General features: G+C 40.3%; 2 protein-coding genes across 2 annotated transcripts; one reads left to right on the top strand and one right to left on the bottom strand.

Annotated features, from left to right (window-relative positions):
* The first annotated feature begins 824 nt into the window (after nucleotides 1–824).
* Nucleotides 825–6,194, top strand: LOC116732926 (transmembrane protein 272). Its single transcript, XM_032583533.1, has 5 exons — nucleotides 825–974; nucleotides 3,520–3,578; nucleotides 3,660–3,710; nucleotides 3,796–4,002; nucleotides 5,031–6,194. Exons 2-5 carry the CDS (start codon nucleotides 3,542–3,544, stop codon nucleotides 5,249–5,251), a joined length of 516 nt encoding a protein of 171 aa, XP_032439424.1. The 5' UTR covers nucleotides 825–974; nucleotides 3,520–3,541; the 3' UTR covers nucleotides 5,252–6,194.
* A 280-nt stretch (nucleotides 6,195–6,474) lies between these two features.
* On the bottom strand, nucleotides 6,475–15,172 carry pcolceb (procollagen C-endopeptidase enhancer b). Its single transcript, XM_032583532.1, has 9 exons — nucleotides 15,041–15,172; nucleotides 13,879–13,987; nucleotides 12,443–12,701; nucleotides 12,127–12,251; nucleotides 9,642–9,778; nucleotides 8,676–9,547; nucleotides 8,497–8,577; nucleotides 7,767–7,937; nucleotides 6,475–6,845 (listed from the first exon to the last, which is right to left on the bottom strand). Exons 1-9 carry the CDS (start codon nucleotides 15,133–15,135, stop codon nucleotides 6,715–6,717), a joined length of 1,980 nt encoding a protein of 659 aa, XP_032439423.1. The 5' UTR covers nucleotides 15,136–15,172; the 3' UTR covers nucleotides 6,475–6,714.
* Nucleotides 15,173–15,440: the final 268 nt, after the last annotated feature.

Below are 15,440 nucleotides of genomic sequence, written 5' to 3'. Positions count from 1 at the left end.
TGTTGATTTACGACTGATGTCTTTTTCTGCGATAACCGTTGCATCTAAGGTGCTCGTCTCTTTCCACTGTTGCTCCATTCTGGCTCTGAGTTTGACTGTATTGTATTGTGCAAATGTAAAGTGGGCCCTCAAATATTCACAGTGCGATAATCATAAATTCATTTATTTTCAGAGGAACTGGAGTCCAAATTATCCACAAAAAATTGTCTATACACTTATGGGTTTTTTGTAGAGGACTTCTCGGATATTAAAGGGAAAACAAAGCTTGTTAAGCTGAAAAACCTAAAAGGCAAATCCATTTGACAGAAGCAGGTGTTTGAAAAGTAGCCAATCCTGGAGCACCATTCATTTTCCTTATTGCTGATTGGCTGTGTAGTGCAAAGAAAGTTTCAACTGTGTGCATTAATGTACATTATGGTAAATTTGGTGCCTGAAATATTAAAATGAGCAGCTATAAACATTTTAGAGGGTCTCTCAAGTACGTATTTCTGGTTTTTGTGCTATTTACTATAGTTTGTTGGAATTGGTGCCATAAACTGAAATAAATCAACATATCCAGTTTGGAGTTATTTCATGAGATCATTTAAGTCCTAGTGCTCATCTCAAGTCCCTAAATGCAGAGATTTACCGTCTACAGTGGGACATCAACCCCTATGTTAAGAACCAGTGCTTTAACTACAAGTAATTTGTAATATTAAGTTTTACCTTTTCTATTTTTATACGAAGAAAGATGCGGTCACTGTTATGGCTAGTAATATTTTTCTTTTATGGCCAATAATTTCATTTTAATTTTAATGGGAAGCAGGAAACAAAGTAGCTCCGAGCTGCATGGCTAGGAGTTGCTGCCCTGCGTGACCGCGCATGCAGGCGCGCTCCCGTTACTAGGAGGTTGCTCCGTCAGCTACCGCGCTTAAAGGAGCGGCTGTCGGCACACAGGCGACCCAGGAGAAACCAAAACTCTGACTGAACTGCAGGTAAGTTTACGTCCTTCCCGCGATTTCCTTACGGGGTAACTCTGAGCGGAGACTTTCCGCGGCTGAACGCTGACAACAGAGGCCGTTTTCGGGGCGTGGGAGGCGGTGTGAGTTCTGGCTGGCAGCCGACTCTTTCCCACAGCGTGCCAAAGAGTGAGAGGCGAGGCCGAAGTTTGAGGAGCTCTGCGCTCGTTTCTGTGCGCTCTTTTAAATCTGAGCCACGAAACTGAACAAATATCAGTTTTCATTCCCTTCTACGTAGTTGATTTCTTTCCACATGTTGCTGCTTACTGTCAAAGATAAAGATAAATTGGATCAGGCTGATCTGGGCTCCCACGCTCCCTCCACTCGCCGTTGTTCTGTGCTTGTTCTTGTGTTATGATCTTCGTTTTCCAGTCAGACTGGTTATGGGAATGCAGTCTGACTAAACACTATTATTGCACTGCCATGGTTGTAATTTTGATACCAGAGGAAGAACTTTTTTATTATTATTATTATTTTTGAAGAGTAAATAATAATGGTCAAACGTAATCTGCACTTGAAGGTTTTTAAATAGTGTTGGAAAAGTTATTTGTGTGTAGCAGGAACCAAATGAGAGTTTCCTAAGTTGTGACGTCAATTGAAATAATTTTTTTGTTTGTTTTTAACTTTTATTTGCAAAGTTTTCATGTGAGGGCAGAAAAAAAATATTGTTTTTGCTATTTAAGAGAGTTGGTCTGACTTGCATTGTGGGTAATGTATCCAACTTCATTTCTTGCAAATATGAGCTCTTAACTAAATTGTAGACTCCTGTTGCTTTAATTGTAACCTTTCTTTTAGCCGTCTGTCCCATGTGATTCATGGAGTACATTTCGATGCATCGTTTGGAAGGTATCCAAAATGTACAAGAACAACATTGCTTTGTGAAATGTTTTTAATTGGATGTGGACATTTTTAAAATTCTAAATCCTCTGCAGAGCACATCAACCCAAGCAATCACTTCCAGCAGTTTAGCTTTTGCCAGTAAAAATGCTTATGCAATTGCCTGATTGGCAATTATTTGATAATACGAGGGAAACAATCCACACGCAGGTATTTTTATTCAGTTCTTGGGTTTAATATATTGCATTAACAATTATTTTACCTTTACCACAATTGCAAAGAGTCCAATCTAACCTCAAGTGTACAAAGCACCCAACAGACCACTCTGCCAAAAGTGAAGCCGAAATGGAGAAATGTGTGTAGCATCTGTAATTCAATACATTGCATCAATGCGTTTCTATCGGCTCAGCTGTGTTCTCTGTTTACGTTTATTGATCTCTCACAGCATTGTGGAGGAATTTTGATCCACTCCTCTTTATAACTATATTTCAGTTCTTTGACGTTGGCATCAAGAACTCTGTCAATCAGATTCAGGTCTGCATTTTGATTGGATAATTGCAGTACCTAGAGTCTTTGTTTTTCCACAGATTCTGTTGTAAACTTAGCTGCTGAGTTTGGGATTATTGTTCTGTGTAAAGCTGCAGTGTGTAACTTTTATATAAAAAGAACACATTTATTCAAACTAAGTTGTGACATTTTAGTATGAGACAGATAATCCATGGGGAAAAAAATAGAGCTCCTTTGCCTGCTATCAGTGCCATCTAGAAACAACCAGTCAGAGCCAGGAGGCGGGTCTAAGCGCTGTCAATCACCATCTGTGTGACACACCCCTCGACAGCACCTTTGTTTGCTTTTAAAGCCCTGCATGGGCTTCCCCAGTCTTATCTCTCTGAGTTGTTGCAGCCTTACTCACCTGCCTTCTTTATCAGGTCCGCTGATCACTGATCTTAAACTTATTTTGTCTAAAGTAGTTTCATGTTAGACTTTATGATGATATCCAAGATGGCAGCCATTAAGGACAATTTTGCAATATATCAAGCTAGACAAATTAACTTTTTCATCACATTTTTGGGGTCAGATAATTAGATAGCTTTGCCACATTAGTCGGGCTCTGCAGCCATCTTCAAAAATGATCGCCATCTTGAACTTTGAAACATACTGCATTCCAAGCGGTATGTTTCTAAAAAAAGAGCGGACCTTGAAGGTTACGTGTACGGAATTTCATGCTTGCATCATCATTTCATCTTATGAAATGCGCAACAATCCACTGCACTATTTGACCGTTTTGAAGGGGTGTTTGTACAGACATGTCGCAAGAAACGAACCTGTAACCATTACCTGATTAATAGTCTCCAACATTTCCTTCTCTGAGGTCATTGCTGTTGTCTTGCCATCCTGGCATAGTGTAGCACATCCGCCCAAGTTTTTTCTCCTGAGCAACAAATAGATAAAAGTCCCACTGATTATAAAATCCTACAAAAGTAGCAAAGACATGCACGGATTTTTACAACCTGTTAACGACCATACTGTGGTGTTTAAAGGTCAGCGTGTTTTTTTTTTGTTAGTTTTTTTTTTATTATTATTATTCTTGTTCAGGTGGATTGTATTATCTGAGTTGTCAGGTTTGTTTTGGTAACGGATGAATATATCCATCAGCGTCACAATTCCTTGTTGACCTCTGCAGGTTAGCGTCACCATCCTTGAAAATGAATGCCATCAAAGACCCCCATCCGGCTGTACTGGGTGAGATCCTCTTTTCTGAGAGCTCAATGGTTTCTGTTCTGACCTGAAAATTGACAGTCCACGTTTTGGTTCTTCTTGCAGGAGTCTCAAAGGTGATTGTCGGCATCATGCCCATTGCCTACATTGCAGTCGGTGAGCGGTTGTGCGTCTTCCTGTCGGTGTCGTCGTGTTGCTTCACTGTGCTTCCTAAAAGAACAGCTTTTCCTTTGTCCACTAGGGGCAGTATACCTCAACGAGTGTCCAGTCCAGGAGAAGATCCCCATCTACCTGATCGTGTCGGGGGTCTTCACCATAGTTCTCAACCTCCTGTCTTGCCTCCCCGGCACACGCTCCACCAAAGATACACCGCGAACAACGGCGGGCCACGTTGTCACCGTCTGGAACTCGCTGGTGTCCTTGTTCCTCTTCTGCTGGTTCATTTCGGGTGAGCAGCTTTTGTTATTTGTAGATGCAGTGTGTCGAACCCAAAAGGACAGAAATAATGTTACTGGTCGTCTGGCAACTCCTTGGCGGGTTAACACCAGAGAAGCTGGTTGCTCAGTGATTATTGTAACAGCAAATTTTAATTTAGTTTAAGTCACATTTCAGCCACCTGTCGTCATTTTAGTTTTCCACTAGTTTAAATTGACTAAATTTAAAATATATGATGTCACAGTTGAATTATTGTTGGGTTTTTATATATATATATATATATATATATATATACAGTATATATATATATATATATATATTTGTACATCCTTAAGCAAAATCCTTCCTTGCTTCCTTAACACACTGATACCCAGGTTAACTTTTAGTTTTGGAACAACTTAATTTGAATTATTTTTTCAAAATAATTTTAATAATAAATTTGCCATCATGTCTACTGTAACTCTTGTTACAAGAGTTACAAGAGTAACCTCTTGTTACTCTTGTAACAAGAGGTTACAAGAGTGGAACCTCTTGTAATTATGAACATTGACCACTAGATGGCGCCCTATAATGTTTTTTTTATTTATTTATTTATTTACTGGCACCATCCACCGCTGATGTTTTCTTGTGACTGAAATCGCAGGCTCAGTCTGTCAGTCCTGTGAACGCTGCAGCTCACCGTTTTTATAGTGATCAATAGTTCTTCAGGGGTTTTAGCATTTTTCATTCCCTCTCTGTGCAATGCATACAAATATTCAAATTATTACTTTTTATTTGTTCATTAAATGGCACCAGCTAAACTTTCAGATTACAAGCATTAAACATGGTTTTCATGAAGCTATTTGATCATAAATCTTTATCAAATCTCTGAGGCTTTCGTAAAACAGCTGGACTTGTACTGATTATTATTATTTTTTTATCCGCTTGACACTCACGGCTGACTTTCTGTGGTTAACCTAGCTAGCTTGACACTTCTTCACATGGGAGGTTTAAAACTATCACAATACTTTTATGCTCACATTTCTTTCCCATTTTTGACAGGCAACATTTGGATCTACTCTATTTATCAGCCCGAGTACAACAAGAACGCTACCGATGTGTCGCGCTACTGTAACAAGACGCTCTACCTGTTCGCCTTCTGGAACACCACGCTGGTCTACATCCTGGTGATTCTGTTCGTGCTCACCGGCTGCTGCGTCCTCTTCTGCTTGTTCCTGTGGGGCCGGGCCGACTCCGACGACGACGCCAACCAGCAGGCCTGAGAGAGACCGCAGAGAAAACTGGAGCTGGGATGCTTGTCAATATTATTATATTATAATAATATAAGTTTAAAAAGGAGAATAAATATTCAGTTCAGTGACTTTTATTTTTTTTTATGGCTGTTGAATCTCTACGCTTTGCTGTCGGGCGACATGCGTTTTTACACCGGCTGTATGCGTCTTTGTTCTTTTTGCTGTATTTTGTCTATCACTGTGAATCAATGAATGAATGTATTCTGTTTATTTGGACTGCGGTGCTGAAAGATATGTTTGGTGGGGTGTTTACATCTTTAGGTTTTCACAAGGACCAAGAGGAAATCATAAAAGATCTCTTTTAGTTTACTGCTTGTGCTCATTTATTTTGCGCCGACATCTATATTGAAACAAGCGTCAAATCTTATTTTTCAGCTATATTGTCAAATATATTCTCTAGCACATTTAAAATGTGAAGTTAAATAGGTATATAATGGGGTTTTTTCTTCAGTGTTTGACAGCTTATTTAGCTTTTATGTTTGACATTTGCAGGCTTAATTAGTAAGGTAAAGGTACACAGAGACATAAGATGAACAGAGTTGACACATCTGACATAAGTGATAGCAAGTCACCCTGATGACAACACTCTTCAGAGTGGAAGTTGTTATAGAGAGAAGACCGGCTGGTTTCAGTTTCACTGAATGAAGTCAGAGGAAGAAAAAAAAAAACATTCAATAGAAACTTTGCAGTGCATCCTAAACACAGCGCTTCAATTTTTCCATGTTTTACGTTACGGCCTTGTTCTAAATTGTATTAAACGATTTTCAAAATTCTAAAAGCTCAAATTGCAGACGTTTCCTCTGATCATCTTTGGGATGTTTCTTCAGCTTCATTGGGCTCCACCTGTGGTAAATTCAGATGATTAGATTTGATTTGAAAAGACACAGATATCTATATAAAGTCCCACAGTTGACCTTCAGGTCTCCTCTAGTCTCAGTGGAACAATCCCGGGTTCACTAAAGATCAACTATTTTAAACAAAAGGGGAAAAAACACACAAACCTCTGTCATTGTAACCCTTCTTCTCTATTATATAGCAAAAAAATGCTTTTGTTTTGCAAAGAGGACTTACTCCAAATAAAACTACGTAAATGCCACAAACTTTCTAAAATGAACTCTACTGCTAACTTTTATTAAACATGAGCCATTTTTCTCATTTCATCTGTTAAATAAGACTTCAACATCAGAAACATCTGAAATATCCCAACAACTGTTTATTTTGTATCCCTTAACATAGAAATTAATTAATTTCATTAATACATAATTTACATACAAAATACAAGGTGAAAATAACGGTGAATATTTAAAACGTGACAGCCTTCCATTAGTAGAAATATGTTAAAGCTTTGGAGGATGTTATTATTAAAACTTCTGCCAATCTTTGCAAGATGTATTTCTCTGCTGTGGATCTGACTGGTGGCTGAGACGGTGACATTAGCACGATTTGCGGGAAAGGATTTCCAGCGACTTGGCGTGCGCAGGTTGATAAATCAGAGCGAAGTTGGACGGGCTCAGCTGGCCGATGCCCTGGGCGTCAACCGTCCCCATCAGCACGTAGTTCCGACCTGAAGGGCAGAAAAAAACCAAGACAAAAAAATGTGCAACTGTGACAACATTTCTGGGCTTTTTACACCAAAACATAGGGCGTAGTTGGCTAAATTATGGACCGTATATTTTAGAAACGGCTCAAGAATTTATTTTTGTTCTCTTTCTTTTTATGATGTCTTGCTGATTTAAAGGTACACGGAACAGAAGGAGGCAACATTCAAGAAGCAAATGATCACACTTGTGATTTGTGTACTTTGCTGACATGATTCTCATTTCCTTACTCTGTTTTAACACTCTTTAACATGTTTTTAGTCCAAAATTGCATATTTTTTATATTCAAATCTCGTTTACACTTGCTAATGTAAAACTTGAACAAGTCTGTAAAGACTGACATTATTCCAGCCTTTATGAAGACCTGGGAAATACCCCGAACAATGCAGCAATCCCAATGCATTTTATTTTATTTTTTACATTTAAAAGATTTTACAAGGAAAGTTTAGATTATTGAACTGGGGTTTGTTGGAGTAGGCATTAAGATTAAATATCTTACTTTGCTGAATAACCTCAGTTTGAATAAATAGGGCAAACATCTTACCAGAGACTTCAACTAATGACTTGTCAGAAACTCATTGAACTTCCTGAATAATTCTTTTCTGGCCCTATACTGAAAACATGTCAATAAATTGATTCACTATTTTTCTCACTTTATTGACTATTATCAGGTAAACACCTTAACTTAATGATATTTGAGACTTAAAAGCAAACCTTGGTTTAATGTGTTCTTGGGACACAAGATGCTGTAAAAAGACTAAATCAACGCCATTTAGCAAAAACATCTAACAATGCTCGCCACTTTTTAACCAAACAACAGCTCCTCTTATGTCGTATGAAATACAAATACAAAGAAAAGATGGTGAATGCATAGCTCTGTGTTGTACCTTTGATAATCCCCGGGCATTTCTTGCAGGCGGAGTTCAGCGTGATTGACTTGATGGGTCCTGATTTGTTGATCTTGAGGCTCCCTGCCTTATAGGCTTTGATCAGAAACACTTCCAAAGTTGCTGAGCCGCTTGGATCAGGACTCAGAGAAGTCACCTTCCCTGTAATCACTGGACGGGTGAACAAAGTGTTAGAGGAAAAATAGAAATGGCTAAGACTTTAAAGTAGACAGATGTGGTTGCTAAGCAATAACCTTTCTGAATTGGGATATTTATTTCCATTTCTAGGTTATAAAATGGTAACTTACAACCTATAATCAATTTTTTACAGAGGAAATTTTTTTTTTTGAGAGGTACAGAATGAAGTAAAATCTTCCATACCATCCCTGATTTCTTTAGTGTTGGCTTCTAAAAAGTCTATCTTTCGTGTAATTTTTTAGAACAGTCTGGATTCCTAGAGGTCTTTTTTCTTGTTGATGTTACTAGCTTTAAGAGCAAAGAGTGTCCTCATTATTTTCCCTGGTAGAAAACACATTTCTGTAGATGGATTTTGTTGAATGAGCCTTACAAGTTTAATTTTTAAAGTACAATTAAATGAAATGTCCATAGATATAAAAGAGGTTAAACATCAATATGTCTTAGTGAAGAACCTGGTAGTTTAAAGGGTGTCCTAGTGCTTTTTTAAGCCAGTAAAAAGATGTTTTACGAAGGAGCTTGAGTTACTCCTCACCAAAGTCATGTGGGCAGAAGTTGGAATGGAGAGTCCCTATCCTCGCGCAGGGTTGAGTACACAGTGGGTTGAGAGGTGAAGCTGCAGGAAATGTTCACACAAACACACATTCAAACAAGAAATACATTAAGTAGCATCCTTACTGATACAGATACAAAGTACAGCTCCATTTCACTCACCCGTCATATTGACAGCAGGCTTTTTGGTCACAGTCCTGCTCAGTTCTGGTTTAGCTGTTGTTGTTTTGGGCTTTATCTTTGGCTTCACTGTTGGTTTCAATCCAATCTTTGGGGTTGGCTTCATAGGTTTGACTCGAGGTTTCATGGTGGGCTTAGGTTTCACCCAAGGTTTCCGTGAGGGTTTGGCCAGGATTCTAGGCTTGAGTGTTGGCTTAACTATTTTGGTTTTAAGTGAATTTTTATCCCCAGGTTTAGCTGTGGGTTTTCTTATGGGCAACTTAGGTGTGGGTTTCACTGGTTTTGGTTTAGAAGTTGACTTGACTGCAGGCTTGGGAGTAGGTTTGCGGAATGGGGGTTTCTTTACCAGAGGAGTCCTTGAAAACGGTTTTTTGGGGGGTTTGGGTGTTGGTTTAAGACGGATCCCAGGTCGTGGTTTAACAGGTGGTTTTGTAGTTGGTTTAGATGTTGGTATGATAGGTTTAGTAGTTGGTTGGACAGGTTTAGTCGTTGGTTGGACAGGTCTAGTCGTTGGTCTTGGTGTTGTTTTGAGAGAAGGTTTCAAAATGGGTTTAATTGGTTTTATCAAAGGCTTTTTCGTTGGTTTAGGTTTTGGCTTTACAGATGGTTTAGGAGTTGATCTTAAAGCGGGTTTGGTGGTCAGTTTAGGTGTTGGTTTGGCGGGTTTCCTTGGCTTTGAGGTTGGTTTCTGGGGCCTGGAAGGTGGCTGAAGTCTGTAGATGAAGTCACCTCCAGCTGTGGGTGTGCGGGACTCATGGGGCACACTGGAGTAATGTGCCATGAACCCATCTGAGGTCACACTGAGATCCGACACAAACTGGACAAGGAGCTCGTTGCCATTTGTCACTATAGTTCTACATAAAGGTTGAGAAAATGTCATTGAAACCTCAAAAATGCGTTAGTTGAAATTTGTTAATTTTAAAAGTAATTTCTTAGCAAAATTCTCACGCCGGCGCTCTATCTCCGCAGAATTTCCCAATCCTCCTCGAGTCATCGGTCTCTCCTCCATTAAACAATGCCACATAGTCGTAGCGACAGTACAAATCAGACTCCAAGTCCAGCTTCTCAAACTTCACTTCAATCACCTGGAAGACAGACGGCAACACAAACTAAAACTTCCCAAACTTTATGACAGGGAATGACGCAGGAATGTTTATTCCTTCCTGGTTTTCATGAAATGAGTACAGTACAGCCACAGAGAGGTGGACTTGGAGGAGAGGGGAAATACAGAGGGGCTTTTAGCTCTTTCTGTCGCCCTTGGTTACCCCCTCCCCCATTTCCTTAAGGTCAATCTCTTGGCTCGCATGAACACACCTGCAGGAACTCAATGAACTCTTTCATTTAACCTTCATTACCAGAGCCACTGTCACACTTTTCCCGTTCCCATGTTTCACAAACACATCCATATGTTAGTCAATGGCAATTAGTAACTATGTTTCCTATTGATGGGCCAGTTTACTCATTTCTTTAAACTTTCTCTTGCAACAACAGCCCACTTCGCACAGCATATCCAGCTGTATGTAAAGTCCAACTAACATTTAAGTTGCTGCATGAGATTAAAAAATTGTCACTGAACAATTTCAATGCTTAAAATGAACCTTTTAGGTGCATTAGGTCTTAGACCAGGGGTGCTCAAGTCCAGCCCTCGAGAGCAACCGTCCTGCAACGTTTAGATGCATCCGTACTCCAACGGATCAGGATCAGCTCTGAACAGACCTGCTAACCAGCCATTCATTTGCTTCAGGTGTGTTGGACCAGGGAAGCATCTGAAAGTTGCAGGATGGTAGCTCTCGAGGACTGGACTTGAGCACCCTGGTCTTAGACATTTTACAGTGGATCTGTGTCACTGAACTCTGTAGTAGCAGTGTACATATTTGAAGTAGAAACATCCACAGAAAAGTACATTTTGTCCACTCTTCTATGCAAAACAACTCAAGCTCAGTCAGATTAGAGGTAGAGCATCTGTGAACACACAGTTTCATGTCTTACCACTGATTTTCAAATTGATTTAGGACTTTGACTGGGACATTCAGCCTTAGGTTATATTCCACAATAGGCCTGCCTTTTGTCCATTTAGCTCCATGTCTGATTAACTCTCACCAGCTTTCCTGTGCCCACTCAAGAGAAGCATGACGCTGGCAACCCATATCTGACAGTGGAGATGGTGTGTTTAAGGACCTCCAGAACTTATCAGTTAGTATATGGAACAAAATCCTTCATTTTAGTCTCAGAGCAGAGCTTTTTTTTTTTCAAATGTTTGTTGTGTTTCCATACAACGCTTTTGCCATGTTGCAAACAACAGTTCTGCTTGGAACATTATTTAATAACGTAACCCTACTTTAAGATCACCGTAACGTTCAAGGGGCATTAATCCTTTTGCAAGGTCTTATATAAAACAAATTTCAATTCAAGACTTTAATATCTCTATGGATTTTTGTGAGTTAGCTGGCAGGACCTCCTAGCATGATATGGCTGTCTACAATTTCTTTAACATCTGTCATGATATCACTCTAGTGGATGTTATTTCCTTTTATTTTAACAGTGAGCCATTTTCTGCACACTTGTTGCTGACAGGATGAGCTTAATTGGGTTTTCCCTGTAGTGTTTAAAATGAAGGAAAGCTTCAGAAATACTGCCACATTGACTGTACAGTTGAGGGGAAAATGTATCAACACTACAGGAGAGTTTATTGCAATTATGACCAATTTTTGTATCTGAGTCAGCAAACCTAACTGTAGAAAATTACACTCATGATTTGTTACCCACAACAAATCAGTTATTCTACTTTATAATTGTAAACACATACTTGTAACATTAGTTCATTGCATTATAGAACTGTAGCAGATTCCCTGTACTCACTGTCATCAACAAGTCTTAAAAAGGCATAGTTAAATCATAGATGTTTTTTCAGTGACAGAAAGAAAATATACTGGCAGCTTATTTTAACCTTCGAATTCTTGGTCTTCTCTTTGCTTTAAAAATATTTTCTTTATCTTAGGGACTGTCAATGAAGAGCACAATGTAACTGAAGAGTCATAAAAACCACTTTAAACAAATTGAAACATCAAGTGTTCCAAAACACCTTCAAAGGATTGTTGGATTAAAACATAAAATTAAACACCTGCATAATTGTGGAGAAGCCTTGCTAATGACACAAAACTCCACTATTTTTATTCATCTTGATTTAAGTTTCACCCAATCAACAGCAAACATGACTACCTTGTGGTCTCGATGGGGTTCATGAGGACATTTGATAGTACAAAGATGACTCGATCTGTCCATTTTTTAAAATTGCTTTTCTGCTGGATAACACAGAGAACACCAGGGGGCACTGCCATTTGTAAACAAGATAGAAAAAAAGAAAAATCCTTCAAAGTTAAGAGGCAAGTTAGTTACATTACCGTAATTAGTTAGTGTATAACGGTCAGCTTACATTGCTCGGCTCGACGGTGATGTGCCAGGAGCAGCTGATACCTGCTGGGTAATTCGAGTTGGGCCAGTTGGGCGTCTTCACAGAACCCTGTGGTTTGGTCAGACGGCCTCCACAGAACTGGTCCTCTGTGAAGTCAAAACAGGAAATGCTCTAGTCCAAGCTAAGTGCATGCACACATTGTGATTTGATGGGGTGGTGGCTTTGCTCCTTCAAGATGATGACATTTTAGACAAATTATAATTTTGCACATTACAAATAAAACGGCAAAAATTTCCAACTGCTAAAGTTGAGCAGTTGAAAACTAAGACGTCCAAACCTTCCATATGTGGCTTCCCTGCATTGAAGGAAGCGAGAAATCCTCTCCCTCCAGTGGCGTCGTCAGACACCATCTCCAGCATCATGGTGTTGGAGGTGGAGAGGAGTGCGCCTGGCCTGAATGTCCCACAGAAACGGCCCAGCTTTTGCACCAGGCGCGTGTGACCGTTGTAGACATCCAGGTAGTCGTAGCGACAGGTGGGGTCAGCTTCCATGTCGAAGAGGCGGAAAGACAGCATGACCACATGACTCTCTGGGACCTGGTGTGTTAGGTGAGGTCGAAAATAAGACTTTTATTACATGCTCGAGTACATTTATATATTTGACATCATACTTCATGCTGGTTTTAAGTGGTAGGAAAACACACATTTTTGTTATGGAATACAAAATACCAGGATGTGCAACATTAAGACCGCAATGACTGACAGCCTTTTCTGGTTCCATGAGCCAATAACATATTGAGGGTGTTGGAGAAATTCTGGTTGCAGTGGGTGTCCACACCCGGGACGGACTGCAGGTCCAAACAAGTTAAATATCCCTGAGAGTACTGGAAGCACATGAGAAAGAGGAAACAATGTCCAATCGTTCCCAGAGGTATTCTTCACTGTTATGATGTATCAGAAATGTTATCAAGCCTGTTTGGTTATTAGTTACAATATGCTACTATCAAGAAGACCTAAGATATTGAAATAAAGCCAGTCAAAGTTTGAATGTGAGGGAACAGCATCACTTCCATCTGCACCATCACCTGGAGGATCTTTATCTGTCCTGTCACCTGAAACGTCCTCAACTACATTATTGCATGCTGAGTCTTCACTTTACCTGCAGGGTCTTTGTCTCTCTATCTCCAGTGCATCCTTGTCCTCAGTCATCATCTACATCACCATCTTTGTCACAGCTTCTTGTTTTATGTCATCCAAAAAGAGTTTACATCCATCCTCTTCAAAGATTACTATCAGAGCAGCCGTCTTGGTCGCCTCTAAACCCCTTGCAACGTCGCATAACCCCAGAAGAGGTCAGAGGTGTCCCTCCACTGTGTCCTCCTCCACTACCAGTCTTCGCTTTCAGAGTCATCATCATCTTCAGCATCTGCTATTGAATCTTTAGCATCCCTACACCTCCTGGAGTCCTCAGAGACCTGACATCTCCCCAAGACTTTAGAACTTTGACTTTTCAACAATCTTTAGACATCTTTCTTCTTTATGTCTCCAGTGTCCATTATTTTCTTGAGTCTTCAGAATGGTGTGGTGTTAGAGATTTTAGGGGCTTGAAGATTACTCCAATCAGCAACTAGTCTTCAAGGACAGAAAATGGTCACTCCTACTCTGCTTACATTAAATACCTTTTCAAAGAGTTTTGAATATATCCTTGATGAGAAACAGAGCATCAATCATAATAAGAAATTTGACATAGAAACATTAAAAGCAATTCACTCACAGTGATGTACCAGGTGCATTTACTATTGGGTTTGTAGAAACTGGGGAACCCTTCACTGGCCACTATGCCAGAGTCAGTGACCAGGTGACCTCCGCAGGGGAACATAGTCCTGAAAAAAAGAGAAATTTCGCAGTGGACTCCATGAAATGCATCTTCCCTGATCAGCCGTACTGAAAAGTTTGGAGGCAAAATTTTGAACGCACACGTCACTAAATACGCCTGGTGTATGTAACAGTGGCAGCCTGTGTTCTTCGAGGCTAGAGGGAGGTGGAAGTGGTGTGTTTTCACTTGACGCGTGGTCAAACCAGGCCAGCAGCCTTACCGTACGTATACTGTATGTGTGCTGTGTGGAGACTGCACCACAAAAAAAGTTGACAGGAGACACACTTTTCTGCAGCAAATAGGCACTTTCAACCTGCGACGCAACAGACTGCTCACACATGGAGCCTGGTGACACCCACCACTCCACACTCAGATAAACACACATCAAAAGCTCGACCAGCTCCAGCTTTTAATTTTGCTGCACCCACTGTGCGCAGATGGAGTCATCCACTTCTCCAGCAGTTCGTCATCTTGTAAAATCTATTGCTATATATATTTGTTAAGATTGAGAAATTTCTGCTATTTTCACTCTTGTTTTATAATGTGTTGTGAGTCCACTGTGGTGCTGTTTGACCACAGTGGGCTGTACTATCCCAGTGGTTAAAGTCCCTCCCTTCAGACCCTCTGGAGCTCAGCAGCCCACAGGTATTTGTTTGTTACTCATGTTCAATTTACACCCTGTGTGCTTGTGGAAGTCCAGGTTTTGCTGGAGCTCTAAAAAACAACGACATAAAACTAAGCTCCAGAGATGAAGAACTCTGCTAATGTGCTGCAGCCACCAGATCCAGAGGCGTCTGTGAATGTGCCCAGTTTAATTACTACATCATTTTCAACATGTGTCATTTTCTTTTGTGCAAGTTTACAGGATGTCAGTTACATGCTCCCAACACTAAACACTTCCATTTCCACTGCACTCCCACTGATCCCAATAAAGTAATCGGGCCAGACTCCCAGTCCTGATCTTGAAAATGACTTGCCACTTGTGCACACTTGTGAACATTTTGGGGGAAAAAAATAAGCTACAAAAAGGAGGATGGTATCAACAGATATGAACTCTTACCTTGAGTCTGTATTGTTTGTCTGACTCTGCCCTTCGGTCCATCCTAAAGCCAAAGACAGGACAAGAAGACACACAGTCGATGCCCTGTCCTCCATCCTGCTGTCGTCAAAGAGTAGGAAAGAAGGCAGAGGAGGAGGACGGAGGAAGGAGGGATAAGTCAGGCATAGGCGTGGAGAGAGTCTGAGGTTAGGAAAGGGAGGGAAGAGGTGGCAATGATGAAAGGAAAGCTGAGTGAAGGTTGTTTGATGAAGGAGAGAGGGTAAATATAAATGGACAGAGTCCCTGCTACAGCAAGCATCCCACATATTTTATCCAAATTACAGATATCTATGCAGCGTGCCTGCTTTTTGTCATGTCTCTAGTTGTAGTAATGTAAAACAACGAGGATGTGTCATTGATC

This window comes from Xiphophorus hellerii, chromosome 14 (genome assembly GCF_003331165.1).
Source record: "Xiphophorus hellerii strain 12219 chromosome 14, Xiphophorus_hellerii-4.1, whole genome shotgun sequence".
In the NCBI taxonomy this organism is placed as follows: Eukaryota; Metazoa; Chordata; class Actinopteri; order Cyprinodontiformes; family Poeciliidae; genus Xiphophorus; species Xiphophorus hellerii.
Note: the sequence above shows the minus strand (reverse complement) of the source record. Positions and strands in the feature narration are given on the sequence as shown.

Bases quoted from the DNA above. Each gene is read 5' to 3' on its own strand.
- pcolceb (XM_032583532.1), bottom strand. From the start codon at position 15,135: ATGGAGGACAGGGCATCGACTGTGTGTCTTCTTGTCCTGTCTTTGGCT. The intron at 12,702-13,878 runs GTGAGTGAATTG...CTAACACACCAG, and splicing joins AATGCACCTGGTACATCACT to GTCCCAGAGAGTCATGTGGT. The intron at 7,938-8,496 runs GTGAGGAGTAAC...TCACCCGTCCAG, and splicing joins CTTCTGCCCACATGACTTTG to TGATTACAGGGAAGGTGACT.
- LOC116732926 (XM_032583533.1), top strand. From the start codon at position 3,542: ATGAATGCCATCAAAGACCCCCATCCGGCTGTACTGG. The intron at 3,579-3,659 runs GTGAGATCCTCT...TTCTTCTTGCAG, and splicing joins CCCCCATCCGGCTGTACTGG to GAGTCTCAAAGGTGATTGTC. The intron at 4,003-5,030 runs GTGAGCAGCTTT...CATTTTTGACAG, and splicing joins CTTCTGCTGGTTCATTTCGG to GCAACATTTGGATCTACTCT.